This window comes from Ovis canadensis, chromosome 7, assembly GCF_042477335.2.
Source record: "Ovis canadensis isolate MfBH-ARS-UI-01 breed Bighorn chromosome 7, ARS-UI_OviCan_v2, whole genome shotgun sequence".
Classification (NCBI taxonomy): Eukaryota; Metazoa; Chordata; class Mammalia; order Artiodactyla; family Bovidae; genus Ovis; species Ovis canadensis.
The window spans coordinates 77632977-77648980 of NC_091251.1; the positions used below are offsets into that span (position 1 = coordinate 77632977).

At 49.1% G+C, this 16004-nt stretch overlaps 1 protein-coding gene across 2 annotated transcripts in view; it reads left to right on the forward strand.

Moving 5' to 3' along the window:
• Positions 1 to 16004, forward strand: part of SAMD4A (sterile alpha motif domain containing 4A) — a 227964-nt gene that overhangs the window by 201105 nt on the left and 10855 nt on the right. For both annotated transcript variants that reach the window (XM_069596666.1, XM_069596667.1), the window contains 3 exons: positions 2355 to 2473; positions 7095 to 7296; positions 8441 to 8567. In XM_069596666.1, the coding sequence (XP_069452767.1) occupies positions 2355 to 2473; positions 7095 to 7296; positions 8441 to 8567 (448 nt within the window). The remainder of the gene's footprint in view (positions 1 to 2354; positions 2474 to 7094; positions 7297 to 8440; positions 8568 to 16004) is intronic.

The window sequence follows — 16004 nt, forward strand, 5'->3', positions numbered from 1 at the left end:
GCCAGCCATAGTCTAGCTCCACTTCGAGCCTCCCAACAGTGTCTTCCAGGACTGAGAACAGCCATACGCTCAGCACTGCTAAGGGGCCCACTCCTATCTGCAGTCCCAATTACTGTGAGTCTGATGTCCGGAGGTGCTGAGTGGATGACCTGACCTCTCTGAGGGGGCGTAAACATTTCCATCTTCTTGGGTGTTCTTTGTCACCAAGGGAAATGTCACATATGAACCAGTGTCCCTGGCAGCACTTTGAATGCACATCTGTAAAGTGACCCCTTTACTCCTTTGTCACTTGGAAGCTCAGGCTGGCTCCAGACCCTCTCAATACTGTGGTTTTGAGACCTTGAAGTCTTTTGTTGGTGTTAAAGGTGATGGTTGAATACCAAATGGGATGGACTTTCATGTGCCACCACCAAAGGGCTAGTCCATGCAGCTGAAAAACCTGGGGAGGGAGTCTGTGGGCAGTATCACATGCACCACAATGAAGAGCTAGCTGTGTTGTGAGTATTCTAAGTGCCCTCCATGTGTGAATTAATTTGTATCCTTACAGCATCCCTTTGATGAGGTATTACTGTCCTGAGTTAAAGGAGCTGAGTCTCAGGTGGAGGAACCTGCATAAAGATGTGCAGAGATTTGAGCCCTGCCCATTTGCATCCAGAGCCTTCTACTGACCACTGAGCTGGACTCTGCTCCCCAGGTCATCTTGACCTGCATGCTGGCATCTTGTGTCGTTGCTCAACACTTGGCTGACTAAGCTAGTCAGAAGCAGAATCTACCCATCCCTTTATTAGTCTAGCAGAAATGCTTGCCTTTTGCAGTTTTTGGAGATACTCATGTATAGCTGGACATTCATCTAGTATCATCAGCAAATGAGAGGGACCATGGAGGAGAACCACATCCTCACCTTTTAGCCCTGAGACCATTCATCGTGCACCTTAAGGGATATCAGCACCTTATTCTCTAATGGGGCACTGAATGTCTGGTGGGGAAGCCTTCCTTGATGACTGTCCCTCAATGGCACCTGGCCAAGGTCACCTGGGAGGAAGGGGTTTGCAAGTCGTCAGTACCTTTTTCCATAACATGATTGACGTCTTTTTGCTTTTGTTCACATAGTGCTCTTGTGTTCGGGTCCTTGAAGATTAAATGTCAGTAGAAGAACATTAAGCTGTCATTCTTTTCTCTCTGTTTAAGGAATCTGCTTCCTTTATGGGAAACAGGCATGTAGTTTATTATTACTCTAAGTAACCATTTACTGCTACTTAAAAAGTATTTATTTCATGCTTTATTGACAAAACTACTTGGGTATGGTATCTCCATCACTGTTATTGCTCATTAGTCAGATCTGGTGGACTTATGACAGCACGTGGACCACAGTCCTACATGCTTAACAGGGAATTCCTGTACCGTGTGTGTGATCCTCACCAATCTAGAATATTACATGGCCATGACCTACCTGCAGCAGAATTCCCCGGGCACTTGCTGCAAACACAAACCCCCTAGACTCCTCTCGAGATCTATGAAATCAGGCTCTGGTGTGTGGGAGTTGGTCCAAAATTCTAGATTTTAACAGTCTCCTTGGGGGGATCCTAATATATCCTGAATTTGAGAGTCCCTGCTTTGAGGACTTACAGCCCCATGAAGTCCTTCCCTGGGCTGCACTAAGTACACAGCTGTACACAGAAGGACACATGATATTGATGAGAGAGTGTTATGTATGGGCCAGTAGACGAAACCTCCCCCAAACCAGAAAAGACTGGAGAAGACACCAGATCTATCCATTTTCCTAAGCCTTAGACAAAATTTAGGTTATGATCGGTGCACTGGGGTTGTGTAGCGCATGGGGCTCATAACTGGAGATTTCTCAGCAGAGTCCTGACATGTACAGTGTATACTCTGTGTTCTGAAGCCCTGAAGACCACTCCAGGGTGAGCACAGACCATCAAAAAGATTGATTTTTGCAGTGGTTTAGCATTTCCATTGATTATGAAAATGCAGGGGGCCTGCAAAAGCCAGAGTAGTCAACAATCAATTTTGCAATTCATTCTTGTTTAATAAATAGAGTCCAGAGTGGAGTTGGGGAAAGAGGAAGGAGGGTGGGGATCTGCCAGAAATGCAACCGAAATCGAGGATTGCCAAGAGCTTAATGCACGTACCTTACCAGGCACCTCCAATGTCAAATAACTTGAATTTTCAGTACAGGAGGCTCTCAAACGAAATTGACTGCTGTTTGGACCCAGTTGGAAACAAGGTGAAGAAAAGGCAACTGTAGGACTCCAATATTTCCCCTATTAATTGCATGTTTCTTCCTCTAATGCCAGGTTGCGTCACCCATTAAAAAGTCCTGTTTGTTTTTGCAGGCATTTACAGAGACACAGAAAAAAAGATTGTTGTCATGGAAACAGCAGGTGCAGAAGCTCTTTCGGTCTTTCCCTCGGAAAACCCTTCTAGACATATCAGGATATCGACAGCAAAGAAAGTATGTTGGGATTTCAGTCTTTGTAATGCATGTTGCTTCCAGGACCTTACTGTCTGCTTGGGTTCCAAGATCAAGACTACACAGGGCATCATTCCTTATTTCTTAGAGTGTCCTCTGACAAGTTCAGACCACATTCCTTAAACAGGTGGGGTGGGGAAAAGGCTGTAGAGGGAATGACTTCCCAGAGGAAGAGCTGAATGTGATCTTTGGCAATTCAATTTACATGGTCAAAATGGTGTTATTAGTACAGATGGGCATGGAGTGGGGAGCGGGTACGATTTAATGAGTGCCAGCAAAACTCTTGGTGGTTTGTCCACAACAGGGGGCTCTGAAAGGACAAAAACAGGTTGTTCTCTCTGCACCTTAAGTGGTAGTGTAATTTTTTCTCCCTTCTTGCTGCAGACAAGCTAATTATAGTTGGTGGCAGGGTGAAGAGCCCAGTGCTAGTCTATTTTGGTCTGAGCTGCAATCTAAGAGTAGAGCAGTACCATTCTTGGTTTTTCATAGTACTTCAGCTTCTTGGATGCAGTTTAAAAAAGCCTCGTTGTACTTTACAACCCATTACTTTAATCTGGTTTTAAATTGAAGAATCCAGTTGCATATTAAAGGTGAATTACAGTGCCAATCTAGGGGAGGAATCATGGGGAGGGGTGGAGTGAACCACTGAACAATAACAGGGCGTCTTGGGGAGACAAGAGAATGATGGTGCCAACATGCTGAAAAATCAACATCCTTTTTTACTCTTTTCAACATGAGCATATAAATAATCACTTTTTTCATTCACACCTAGAAAGTTCTGAATTCATTTCTCAGTGCATATGTAGAAGCTCTGACTGTTGTTAAAATGTTTGGCATTTATTTGCATAAGTGTGCCTTGAAACATCACTGTTTTATTGTACTTCAGGGAGATAAGGCCAGTTGGAATTTGAGAAAAGTCTTCATTAAAAATTAATGTAAAAATTGAAGTGTTATCATATTCCAGCATATATAACACAGTTATTTATTAAACAAACATTTAGCATTTGCTCTGTGCCAAGTAGGTATCCAAGCACTTAAGAATATTATTACATTTAATCCTTGCAACAACCATATGAGGTAGAAGGGGCTATTATTAACCCCAATTTACAGGGGAGTTGGGACGTATCCAGGATTTGAACCAGACAGGCCAATGCCAGCTCCAGAGTCAGTACTCTTAACACCACAGATGCTGGGCCACTTTCCTGGTCTCCAGATTATGTGCAGAAAAGCCAGATAAAACAGCACTCTGTAGCCAGCTCCTTGGTCCGAAGCCTCCCTGGAGGGTTGGGCTGGACCACCAGTGCACCTTGAGGATTCCTGGGGCCCAGATGAAAGGCCAGGCCTGCTCCTTAGCCTTCTCCCCTGGGGCTACCCCTGCCCTAGACTCTCCCTCTTGTAAGGGCAGCAATACCCACTAGGAAAGAGGAAGATCCACACCCCTCTTGCAAACCAGGTCCTTGGGAGACAAGTTCCAAGAGAAAGAAAGAATTCAGAAGTTGAAGATAAAGATAAAGCTTTCAAGCTCTTTGCTCCTCCTCCCCAAAGTGCCATCTGCTCGTCTGTCTGCCCTGTTTTGTCCTTGGTCCACATCTGAGTGCTTGTTAACCTTGATTTCTCTAGCGTGTTATTAACCGATGCTTGAATTGGGTTAACTCAAGATTTGTCAGATTAGACCTCCTTATATTGATTAGAGTGAATTCAGTCATCGATTATGGATATTCAATTGGAAGTTGCTAAAGTTCGAATTGTGGTGCTAGAGAAGATTCTCGAGAGTCCCTTGGACAGCAAAGAGCTCAAACAAGTCAATCCTAAAGGAAATCAACCCTGAATATTCACTGGAAGAACTGTTGCTGAAGCTGAAGCTCCAATACTTTGGTCAGCTGATGTGACAAGCCGACTCATTGAAAAGACCTTAATGCTGGGAAAGATTGAGGGCAGGAGGAAAAGGGGGCAACAGAGGATGAGATGGTTAGATGGCATCACTAACTCAATGGACATGAGTTTGAGCAAGCTCTGGGATTTAGTGAAGGACAGGGAGGCCTCCCATGCTGCAGTTCATGGTTGCAAAGAGTCAGACATGACTGAGCAACTCAACAACAACAAAAGTTCTAGGAAATAATTTGTTTTCGTAAGTATTACCTCTGGGATCTTGTTATGCTATTAATTTTCTTCAAAGACCTGTTTTTTTCCCATAATACAGAGGTAACTGCAGCCCAGCCCTTCCTTGAACTATCACAAGTCCCAAATTAATTGGTTCTTATTAATATTATTTTATCAGTCTTTTCATGCATTTCAAGGTAATGAAATCAGTTGGTTAGATTTAAGAAAGCAGAGAAAAATACAGATGAGCAGAGTAAGAGAATGAGAAACGAAAACTTTTGTCACTTTGTTCTCTCCAAAGAAAGAATGATTATTTCGTTAAGCCTAGTGATCTTAAGTGACTTAAACTTTCACTCTGGTTACCAGCAGTGGCAACCCTCAAAAAGTCTGACTTTATAGTAATCAGCTTAGGTCCCCACAGTGAGACCCAGTGTCATTAGAAAGACACCCTAACCAAATTCTCACCTCCACCCAGTCTATCCCCAAAATGGTAGCTCTACCAGCTCCGTGAGCCCTAACTTTAGGAGTCCACGTTTTCTCCTGTGACTAAGTGTCCCATTACAGAAGCCTCTGCCTACATTATATTGCTTAAGAATATACTCTTGCCTTCCTGGAAGCACAAATTATTTTAGCATCACTTGCTGACTGCTCTGTTTTGCATATGAAATAACTTTTAAAAAATCCAACCAAAAAGGAAAATGAGCAAAAAAGCTATCTGCACTAAATAAGGAAAAGTCTTAGCAGAATACTAAATCATCTACCAGGTGGCCAAAATTCTGACTCCAAAAACCAAAGGACTGGTTTTCATAGTTAAAACACACACACACACACACACACACACACACACACACGGAAACAGCCACTTGATCTCTGTCCCCACCTGCCACCTGTCCATTCTCCAAAAGAGGTCTCTCCCATTGCATGAAATTATTTCTTCTCCTCCTGGCCCGAATTTCCTCTTTCAAACCAAACATTTTAAACCTTAGTAAAAGAAGGAAGGAAGTGAGAAAGAATGAGATAAAGAGACTTAGAACCCATGAGTAAGTATTCTCCTCACCTAATGGGGATGAGCCTCGACTGGAATCTGGTCAGAAAAGCCTAGCAGTGGTAAAACACAGCCCCAAAGTCAGTGCTTATCAGCTCACTGTGGAATTCTCTTCCCCACTCCCCCTACCCCCTCCCCCCACTGCCCACCCCCCACCCCCACAACCCCGCCACCAGGAAATTTAGGAATTCTGAGGAAGAAACCCTTTCTGAGATGAACCATGCTGATGATTTAGTTGCTCCACCCCACCACACACATAACACTCTCTCAGGAAATAACAGATTTGCAGTGCTCCCCCTCCCCCGTCTTAGGGTTAAACTACGTCAGCCCTGTCTTCCTGGAGTCTCCTCACAGGCTTGGTAGGAACCTCCCCTGTGTGGCTGCAAAAGCAAGTCTGTTCCATCTTGTGGCCGTTGGAGGTAGAGCATTTCGACTGAGACATCAGTGAATGACTAAAGCTGACTCTTCTTGGAAAGAATGTGCTGGTTCCTGAAGCCCTGCTGGCGGCTGTGCACCCTCCCAGAGCTTGAGGCCTGCTGGAGAGGACAAGTTCTTCGGCGCTGAGGTCACTGGACCAATGGGAGCACGGTGTCTGAGCGTGAGGCCTCAGGTCCCCAGCCTCCTCTCTGCGTGGACCCTAGAGAAGCATGGAACCTCCGGGTCTTTCTACAGGGAGGGCCTGAGGAGCAGGGAGCAGTCAGTGTCCTAGGTCCAGGGAGCTGGCAACCATCAACCTCTTCCTTCTCATATTCCTCCTGTGAATCTGGGAGTCAGAGCCCCAGACTTGGGGTCCGCTCTGCCGTTTGGAGATCGTGAGGGCAGAGACTGAGCCATTCCCTTGTTCACCCTGCCTTTACTGCCAGGAGCTGTGCCGTCCAGGCCTGGGGCCTGCGGGATTGATGAGGACAGATGCCACCTCTTGTCCCAGGGAGCTTCCGTCCTAGTGGGGCCCAGAGGCCACTCCTCCCGAGTCTGCTGCTCAGACCGACAGCAGACAGACCAACTGTGGTGTGCTGGAAGGAGCCTGGATCCTGGAGCTGCCACTTTGTTGCCGTGTGGCTTCTGGACGGGCACATGAGTTCTCAGAGCCTGTGACAGACACAGCAGAAAGAAGGCTGAAGCGCACACTGGTTAACTTTCTGGGCTCATATTCCAGCACTGCCCCCTAATGGCTGTGTGACCTTTGAGACATTATTAAGCTCTGTATTCTACTTCTCCAACTGTAAAAGGAGTGCCTACTTCATAGGGTTGTCATGAGGATTGAAGAATCAGTGTGAAAGTCCCAGGGCACTTGATATTAGCTCTCAGTTCCTAGCTACCATTTTAATCATAAAGCCCTGATCCCCCCGTAGGCCTCATAATGGTCAAAGTGTGAGCAGACCCCAGGGAGGCATCCCGGGGGCTGGGAAGGGCCGGGGGTGACTGATGACCTCTGTTCTTCTCTACTGACTCCCACAGCCGTGGCTTTGGGCAATCCAACTCCCTCCCGACAACCAGCTCAGTGGGTGGCGGCATGGGCAGGCGGAATCCACGCCAGTACCAGATCCCCTCCCGGAATGTCCCTTCCGCCCGCCTTGGCCTCTTGGGCACCAGCGGATTCGTCAGCTCTACCCAGCGTAATACCGCAGCCAACCCCACCATCATGAAGCAAGGAAGACAGGTCTGCTCTGCCCCCGGGAGGAGGGTGGGCCAGCCAAGCTCAGGGCCTGAGGCTCAGGACATCCCCCTAAATGACCCGAAGGCGAAGGGAGAAGCCCAGAGGGGCTAGGTTGAAGACAGTTGCCCCTATGCTTCAGAGGTTTGTGTGCAGTTTCTCTGGGAGATAAAGCAAGGAGCTTTCTTAGCATTTATATCTGAGGCAGATAACTCCTTTGACACGGTCCCAGCTGTGGTGGAAAACCCTACAGGGGAGGAAGGAGACTGAGGGAGGCTGTCAGTCAGTCGAGGCCACGCTGCCCAGAGGTTCTCACCGTGTGATTTAGAGCCAGCGTCAGTCCCCTGGCTCGTGGTCTCAGGAGTCCCTCCCCCGCACTCGCACCCTCTGCCTCCCACCTGTGTAGCCCCTGCGTTGTGGGGCTCTGCGGGTGGGGGCTGGGATTAGAGGGATGCCAAGTGAGTCTGAGGTTCTGGGTTTGTCATGAGAAAGTAAAGGATGACAGCTTGGTTTTAAAAAACAGGAAGCCGTTCCTGGCAAGACAGGCAGGACTCACTCCCCCGGGGAAGCAGCCCAGGGCAGGAGAAAACCCCAGGCTTGACCGCTGTGGGAAGCCACCAGATGGATCCAGGAGGAAAGCACCGCTAGGACACCCGCGTAAGAACAAACACACAAGCTGAGTTGTGCCAGCTCGTTGCCAGCTGAGAGGTTCTTTTTTCCTCCTTTTCCCTTTGTAGTAAATTGTAAGAACCTCAAAGAGAAAATCAAATGAGAGCCCTGAAATAGTTTGTGCTCTTCGTTGCAGACATTTATAGAACTCCCCCCATTTCCTAGAAAAGTGATAGGAAAAGCAGAGACAACAGAAGGGATAAAGAGAGTTTTAGAGCCAGCGAGGGAGACTGGTGTCCAGATTAAGCTGAGGCTTGGAGAAGAGCCTGGGGCTGAGGGGTAGTGTTGAGTAAAATGAATGGCATCTAAAGCCCCTCTCTCTAAATAAGCAGACAGATCGCGCTGGCCTAGGAGCCCTTTCCCAGAAGTTAGCAGAGTTCTCCCAGGGTATCTGCCTCCTGGATTCTGGCTGGTGGCCCTGCTCTCATCCCCACCCCCAGGTGTCTGGACTAATGGATTCTGCTTCTATGTTTTTCCCTAGAACCTCTGGTTCGCCAACCCCGGGGGCAGCAATAGCATGCCAAGCCGCACCCACAGCTCTGTCCAAAGGACCCGCTCACTGCCTGTGCACACTTCGCCACAGAATATGCTGATGTTCCAGCAGCCAGGTAGGGCCCAGCCCTCTATCCCTCGTTGTCCTGTTGGGGAGGCCAGGTCACCAAAATAGATGCCCCAGTGAACTCAAGTGGAAAGTGCTTAGCCTCGACTGCCACCTTGCATTCTTTTGAGCTTATAGAAGCCTTTCCTTTTTTAAACCATGCCTTGCCAGCATGAATTGTGGCCTGTTGGCTCGGAGCCAGCACACAGAGCCCCAGAATTGGTTGTGATCTGACACGGGGGTATTTTGGATCCTAGTCATATTTCTAGATTGATTAACCCAGCGACATCACTGCCGGGCTTCCAGGGGAAGTTGGGAGGGGTTCCATGTATGGTGTGTGTGTGTGGTTGGTGTGTACATAGAGGGATGTGTAGATAGACAGAGAAAAAGAAAACTCCATGGTGGTGATGCTGAGAGACCCACCCCTGGTTTGGGAGTCCTTTGCACACATGATTGTTGATCATCCATCTTCCCTTTATTTGGTTAAAGAGCAGCCTGGTGCGCCTCTTGTCAATTTCACCTTTGACCCTGCATCCTCAAACAGAGTTGTCAGAATTACATTCAGGTGCCTGCACCTTTCTCTGTGCAGACAGTTGACCTCTTACACTCCATGAGTAATACAAAGCCCGATAAGCGATTAGTGCATGGTTTGCACCTGGAAGAAGATCCTCACCCTTTCTGGTAGATGCGCTTTGTACAATGTCTTACAGGAGTTTGAGGGGAAATGTCACTGTGACCTGGGTGGGCATGGAAGCTTCTTTGAGGTGAACTTCAGGGAGCAGAGGGTAAAGAGATGGAAAGAGGAGAGTGGAGTTGCAAGTAGAAGGAGCTAAGAGAGCCAAACCGCAAGGATACCAAGTCCTACAACGAGTTCCGCGGTGGCTTGGTGGCGGGCTCAGGCTGAATGAAGTAGCAGTGTGCAGCCCAAGGGAGCTGGAAAGGCTGCAGCTGATGGTGGGACCCTGAACCCAAGGCCAAGAAGCTGGGATTCCAGCTGCTCTCAGTGCGGAATTGATAGGAGCTTTTGAGCAGGGGGACAGGCCAGGGTGAGCATAGAGGAGTAAAGAGTGTGCAGGCTCGAGGGGAGGAGGTGAGGCCACCAAGGGGTGGGGAGGTGCCAATGGCAGGAAGCCACCAAGGCTCAAGATATGTCAGGAAAGAGAAGAATGTTGGCATGCTCCAGATGCTGATTTAAAGTTGCTTCTTGACTTCTAGAACTCTACCTATTTGCACACCTTTGCTTTTAAGCTCCTTTCTTCCTTTTGATACTTGATATTTTTCTTCTCAGGAAGAAAATACTTGATAGAATTTGGGGGCTGTGAAGTCCTGATCCCAGGTCATTTAGTCCCAGCCTCTGCTTTCATGTAGAATTCTGTATAATTTACTCCCAGTAAGAGAGACTTTGGAGACAAAGTGAGACTCTGGAGACTCTGGTCCCACCATCAGCTGCAGCCTTTCCAGCTCCCTTGGGCTACGCACCGCTACCTCATTCAGCCTGAGCCCACCACCAAGCCACTGCGGAACTCGCTGTGGGACTTAGTATCCTTGCGGTTTGGCTCTCTTAGCTCCTTCTACTTGCAACTCCACCCTCCTCTTTCCATCTCTTCACCCTCTGCTCCCTGAAGTTCACCTCCAAGAAGCTTCCATGCCCACCCAGGTCACAAAATCTGAAGACATCTTGGGCATGAGATCTTTCACCTGGAATGAATAGCTCACCCTAACCTCAACCCCAGGACTGCAGCCCAGCTACCCTGGCATAGCTGACCACTCTCCTCTAATCCTGACACATTTGTAGCCTTTTCCATTCTTTCCTACCTCTTTTTCCCTCCTTGTGGCTCTCTTCCAAGTCCTCCATCATCCTGTTTATCCCTCATCTTAATTGGGCAGACCAAGCCCACTGGGAAGAGATGGGCCATCTCTGGGAGAAGAACCATTTGGGTCTGTTGATACAAATCTTTCATTTGCACATTGCTTCCCCTCTCTGTTACACAGCAATGCTGAACAGTTGGCTTATGCTCAGGTCAGCTGTGACCCTAAGATCATTTCCACCCTCTTCCCATGAAGCTTCTTGTTCCCGTAGTTAAAGAAGCAAACACTACCGAACAGCTTATAAGAGAAAGTGACTATCCCCCTGACCTCCCTTCCCAGCCCATATTCCCACCTCCCAGAGGCAGCACTTAACAACTGATTTCCGTTTTCCTGGTAGTTCCCTGCAAGTCTCTCAGTAATGTTGTTTACATGCTGCTGGACTCAGAGCTCTGGAACCCTTGGGTTATTGCTGTTGTTGTTTTAATCAGCCTCTCCCCAAAGCGTGACAAACCCACTTCCGGCAAGGCCCTGATGAACCACAGCATTTCTAGTAACTGTGGCATGAGGACAGGGCTGCTGCATATTTCCTGATTGTAAATACAAGTGGTGCAGCCATAAAGAACCTGCCTGCCAGTGCAAGAGATGCAGGAGACACGGCTTCAATCCCTGGGTCAGGAAGATCCCTTGAAGCAGGAAATGGCAACCCCGCTCCAGTATTCTTGCCTGGAAAATCCCATGGACAGAGGAGCCTGGTGAGCTACAGTTCATGGATTCAACTGAGCACAGTGGCGGCAGCAGCAGCAGCAGGAGCCAGTCCTGAGTCCTGCCCAGCACCCATGGCCCATGTGAGGTGGCTCTTCCTGAGACGTGACAGTGAAGGGTGAGGCAGGGCCCTGCGTGAAAGGAAAGGAGGCTGCAGAAAGTTCCCTCCTCCATGGGCACAGAATGTTCCTTCTTAGCCTTTGCATCTAGGACCTGGGGGTCAGGGGCTGGGACTAGACTATAGGCATCATATCAGGAAGGCAGAAAGCTTTCATCTGTACACAAGCAATACTAATAGTGAATGCATGATGGACCAGAGATGTGCGGCCAGCCCAAAATTACTGAGAACTGCTGCCTTCCAACGTACTAATTTCATCCTGGCCGTTGGATGTCTTCTCAGCACTCATTTTGAACCATCTGGGCAAATCTTAAAGACCTACAGTGCATTCCAAGGAAGTTTTGGTTCTGTGAACCTAATCCCATCAAGATGATGGAATGTCTCCAAAGAATAAAAAAAGGCTGGGGTCTAGAACCAACCTCAATATTGTATGTCAACTCATGAGTCACCTTGCTTGAATCTTCAGGACGCTTCCTTCTTTCCTGGATCTACAGAATCTGTGGACCCCTTGGAGGCCAGGGTAGAGGTGATTCTTCACTTCACTCTGCTATGGACAGATTTGAGATGTTTCCCAGGACAGGCCAGGAGAGCCATCAATAATCATGGCCCCTTGCTGGCCTCTGGGATGAGTAAGAAAGATGAAGCTGGTCCCCCTCAGAGTGAGGGCTGATACCATCACTAGAAGGGTGATGAGCTCACAACCAATGTGGTGCCTGGCCAAGAGCAGTCATGTTCCTCCCAGAGGCAGGGTGTTTTCCCAACTGGAAAAGTAGTTTGGAAACTGCTCACAGAAATGACTTCATATCTTGGGAGCAGATCCTGCTGACCAGGGCTCCACCACTCTTGGGATCAGAAAGTATCTCCGAGGAACCTGGGTGTGACGCTAGGAGGCCATGGAGGCTCTTCACTGCCTGGAGAGCCTGACAGGATGGGGCAGGGGGGCCAGAAGCTTTGGAGAAGCACCAGAAGGGTAGACTGAGCAGCCTCACTGAGCCCCTCGTCCTTCCCCAGCACAAAGCCACATGCAGACTACCTTTGGCACTAGACCACCCAGATGTGAGGCAGTGCCTTACATGGTGGCATTGCACCATGTGAGGTTACCTGCTCTTCATCGCAAGCCCCCCTTGTGCAGTGCTCACGACTAAAATCCTGCCATTAGAATCCCTGGGAGCACAGTGCACAGAGCTGTCATTATCCCTTTCCTTGTTAGTGTGAGTGAGCCCCAGGTTCCTTCCAGAGAACTGCCTTTAGTGAGACCCGGAAAAGACAGAGATTCATCGGTATACTAGCTCCACAGAGGACAGAAGGCGCTGCCCCACGGAGACAGAGGCCCGAATAGGGACCTGCTTGAAGTGCCTGATCCACGCTGGCTCCTCCCCTTCCAGTGAGCCCTGCTCAGGGTGGGCAGATGATGGGCAGGGAGGCTGTCAACTGCATCATTCTGTCACCACCAAGACCCCAGCGGGGTCCGTGCCACCCCCCCCCCCCCCCCCCCCGTCTGACAGCCACATTCAGAAAGACCAACTCAGGGTGAGATGATGCAATACCACCTGGCACCACGTTCTCCTCGTCAGTTTTCATGAAAGCCTGGGTCCTGGAGGATCTCCCCTGTGCTTAGTTCCACAGATCTCTGAGTGAAGCCCCCAGAGAAGCGCTGCATTCTCCACCGCAGACTCGGGATGCAGCTGGCACCTGCGTTTCTCTGCCCTAGCAGGCGTGGGGTTCTCTCTTCCTTTCAGCATCTCTCTCCCCCTTTTTTCTTGGTTCCTGCCTTGCCTTCATCTTCCTTACTCCTTTCATCACAGTCAGCCAGCTCCCACCTCTGCATTCTCTGTCCCTTCCTCGACAGACTGACTTTCTTGACTTCTCGACTTCAGCAGTGCTGCCTCCTCACTTAACCAGACTCACAGCCTTCCTGGTTACTCAGCAGAGTGGCTGCAGCTGTAGTTGGCAAAGTGAGATTCTCAAGGTTTCTCCAAGAGTGCCCTGACCTGTTTCTTACTCTAAAGTCTTGAAGACACTGCCCTCTTTACCTCAGTCTCAGGGACTCGGAGAGCACAGCAGAAGGGCATGTCGGGTGCCACAGTCATGAACCTTAGCTGCCACGGCTGCTTCTGTCAAGGAAGAGCCATGTGGAGGCCCCCAGAGGGGCCCTGCAGCAGCACCTTGTTCGGGTTGGGCGCTGCTTCCTTCCAGAGTCCTCTTGACCCTGGGCCTGAGCAGCAGTCCATGGTTTTGTAGGACTTCTAAAAAGGCAAAGTTAAAAGTCCCCCTTCAGCCTCGACTCTGGGCATCCTAGAACTGGGGATACTCAAATACACACCCTAATGTGTACAGAAATACACATCCTGGAATGGTCTGGTGGAGAGGGGAAGAATCCCTCATTCTCAGAGATGCCATCTGAGCTAAGGAAGCAGCCCTGCTAGGGCAATAACACAGAGGGCTCCGAGTCTGTATGTCCTCCTGAAGACTCAAAACTACATCTGTCTGGCCCCTGCTGCAGGGGCCGGGATAAACATGATGAGCCCCTAGGGTGAGCAGGAGCCAGGACAAGAGTTAGCCTGTAGTTCATGTGGATCTGTGGGCAGGAGTTGCCCAGATACTTAGCCAGGGCTTTGAGAGAGCTGCCCACTGAGCCAATCATGGCTGAGGGCTTCCAGCCTGAGATAGAAGCTGCTTTTCATCCGGCTGGTCTCCCTCTGTCTTGTATATGCGGGGAGATGCCTCGGATCTGTTTTTACCAAGTACACAATTAAAAAGTCACGCTTAGGAAACTCTGCTGTGCAAACATACAGGCTTCTCCCAAGACTTAGAATTTTTCAGAGCCACTTCAAGATTGGTGGGGGTCATGACTCTGCCCATGTCCTCGAGGGAAGATCTGGAGGATTAAAAGCAAGCATGCCAACTTTTTCAACCTAAAAGAGCAGCCACGAAGGTTTGGAGATTCTGGAGCAGAGAGCCCCACATTTCTCAGCCCCCTGTTTTTGGAACACGCAATCCAAGGCTTGGGAAATGGCATTTTGCTGCGTGTTGGCAAGAAATCCTGCAGCTGAAACACTTCTCTCCAAATGTCGAGCATCTTTATTTATCCAAATCTCTCCACAGTGTTTGTTTAAAGGGGAGTGCTAGAGAGTAAACTAAATTTTACAATGAGCATATGGATGGCTATAATTGCTAAGGGTTTTTTTTTTAATCTATTTGCTAACTGGCTATATATGTAATTGTGTTTCTATTTTATAGGTTTCACACCCTGAAGGCTGCTAATTTTTGCATGCATATGATTTTCACATGAATGGATGAAAATACTAAAATACTCTTCCCTGGATTGTCTAATTGCCCCAGCCCTACTCTGAGTGCAGGGGTGGGTGGGGCCAGGGAGACCCGTTCTCCATGGCTCCCAGCTTCCCTGGAAGCCCAGCCGTCCTCTGTCTGCTCATGAATTGGCAGAGTTGTCTTTCAAACCCATGGATGCTGGAACGTGGGTCAGAATCTGCTCTCCAGTGTTCCTCATAGTGATCCATTTTGCGAACCTTCTCTTTGAGAATTTTAAATAACAGAAACAACATCTGCCTCTGAATTAGCTGGTAATGGGGAACATAGATCGCAGAGGAGACCTAAATGTATAGCTCATCCAGGAAAACAAATGCTTTGGTTTAGCCATTGGTTTCAACTTCCTCTCCCACCAAACCACCAACCTCATTTTTCATTCCTTCTCCCGTTCTGGCCCCAAGCGCCCCCTAGTGGAGACTCTTAGAAGCCAGGAAGCGGCCTGCAGTCGGGGCCTCTGGATTCTTTCCCCACTTTACGGGCAAAAGAGCCTAGGCCCAAAGGAAGGGAAGAACTTCTCAGGGTCACACGGGAAGGCAGCAGCAGTGCTGACACTTCCCAGGCACTCAGAACACATCCCACGGCAGGGGTTTTTCTGCCTTTCCCCATGGAATTTCACAGTTTTGTCTGAGTTTCACAATAGCTGTCCGTTCCCTTCTATTTCTTGCTCCATCTTTTTCATCACTCAATAGACATGTATGAGGTGTGCAGAAGGCCATGGCTGGGTATCATGGGAGAGTCAGAGAAATCTGTAAGCATCATAATGACAATGGTGGAAGTGTCTGCAAGGTGCTTCCAAACTAGTCAAGGATGTTCAAGACCTCCGCCAGGTGGAAACGATGGAGAGAGTGCTGGTGATGAGCCCCAGCAGGACAGAGGAGGTACCCGGGCTGCCTCTCCCTTGGAGCAGGAGGGCCCAGAGCCTGGAGCGGTGGAGAGGGTCCAGACGATAGAGCTGGCTTTGTGGTTAGGATGCACAATATTGTCCCGGGCAGCGGAAACCCTTGCTTCAAAGTGCTTGGAGACCAAGAGCATTGACAGGCACTGGCAGATGTGTGGTGTGCAGGAGAACACCGGCCCTAGGGACACACCCGTGTGGGTTCCCGTCCCAGCTAGTGTCAGCCGGCTAGCCTTGATATGTCACTTAGCCTCTGGGAGGCCCACTTGAGAACTGGACACCCAGCAGGGTGTTGGACTCAGAAGGGGTTCCCACCAGGCTATGGTTTTCCTTTCCTGTGCTTCATAATGAAGCAGAAATGCACCAGGCCCAGTTCTGGGCACAGGGAGCTGAGCCAAGTCCTGCTCCAGTGAAGCAAACACTCAGCTGGGAGGAGGCCACAAATACACACAGAATATGTCAGGTGTCGGTGACAGTGACGAAGAAAAAATGGAGCAACAGGATGGGGTGGAAAAGTGCTGTTCACTGCGATG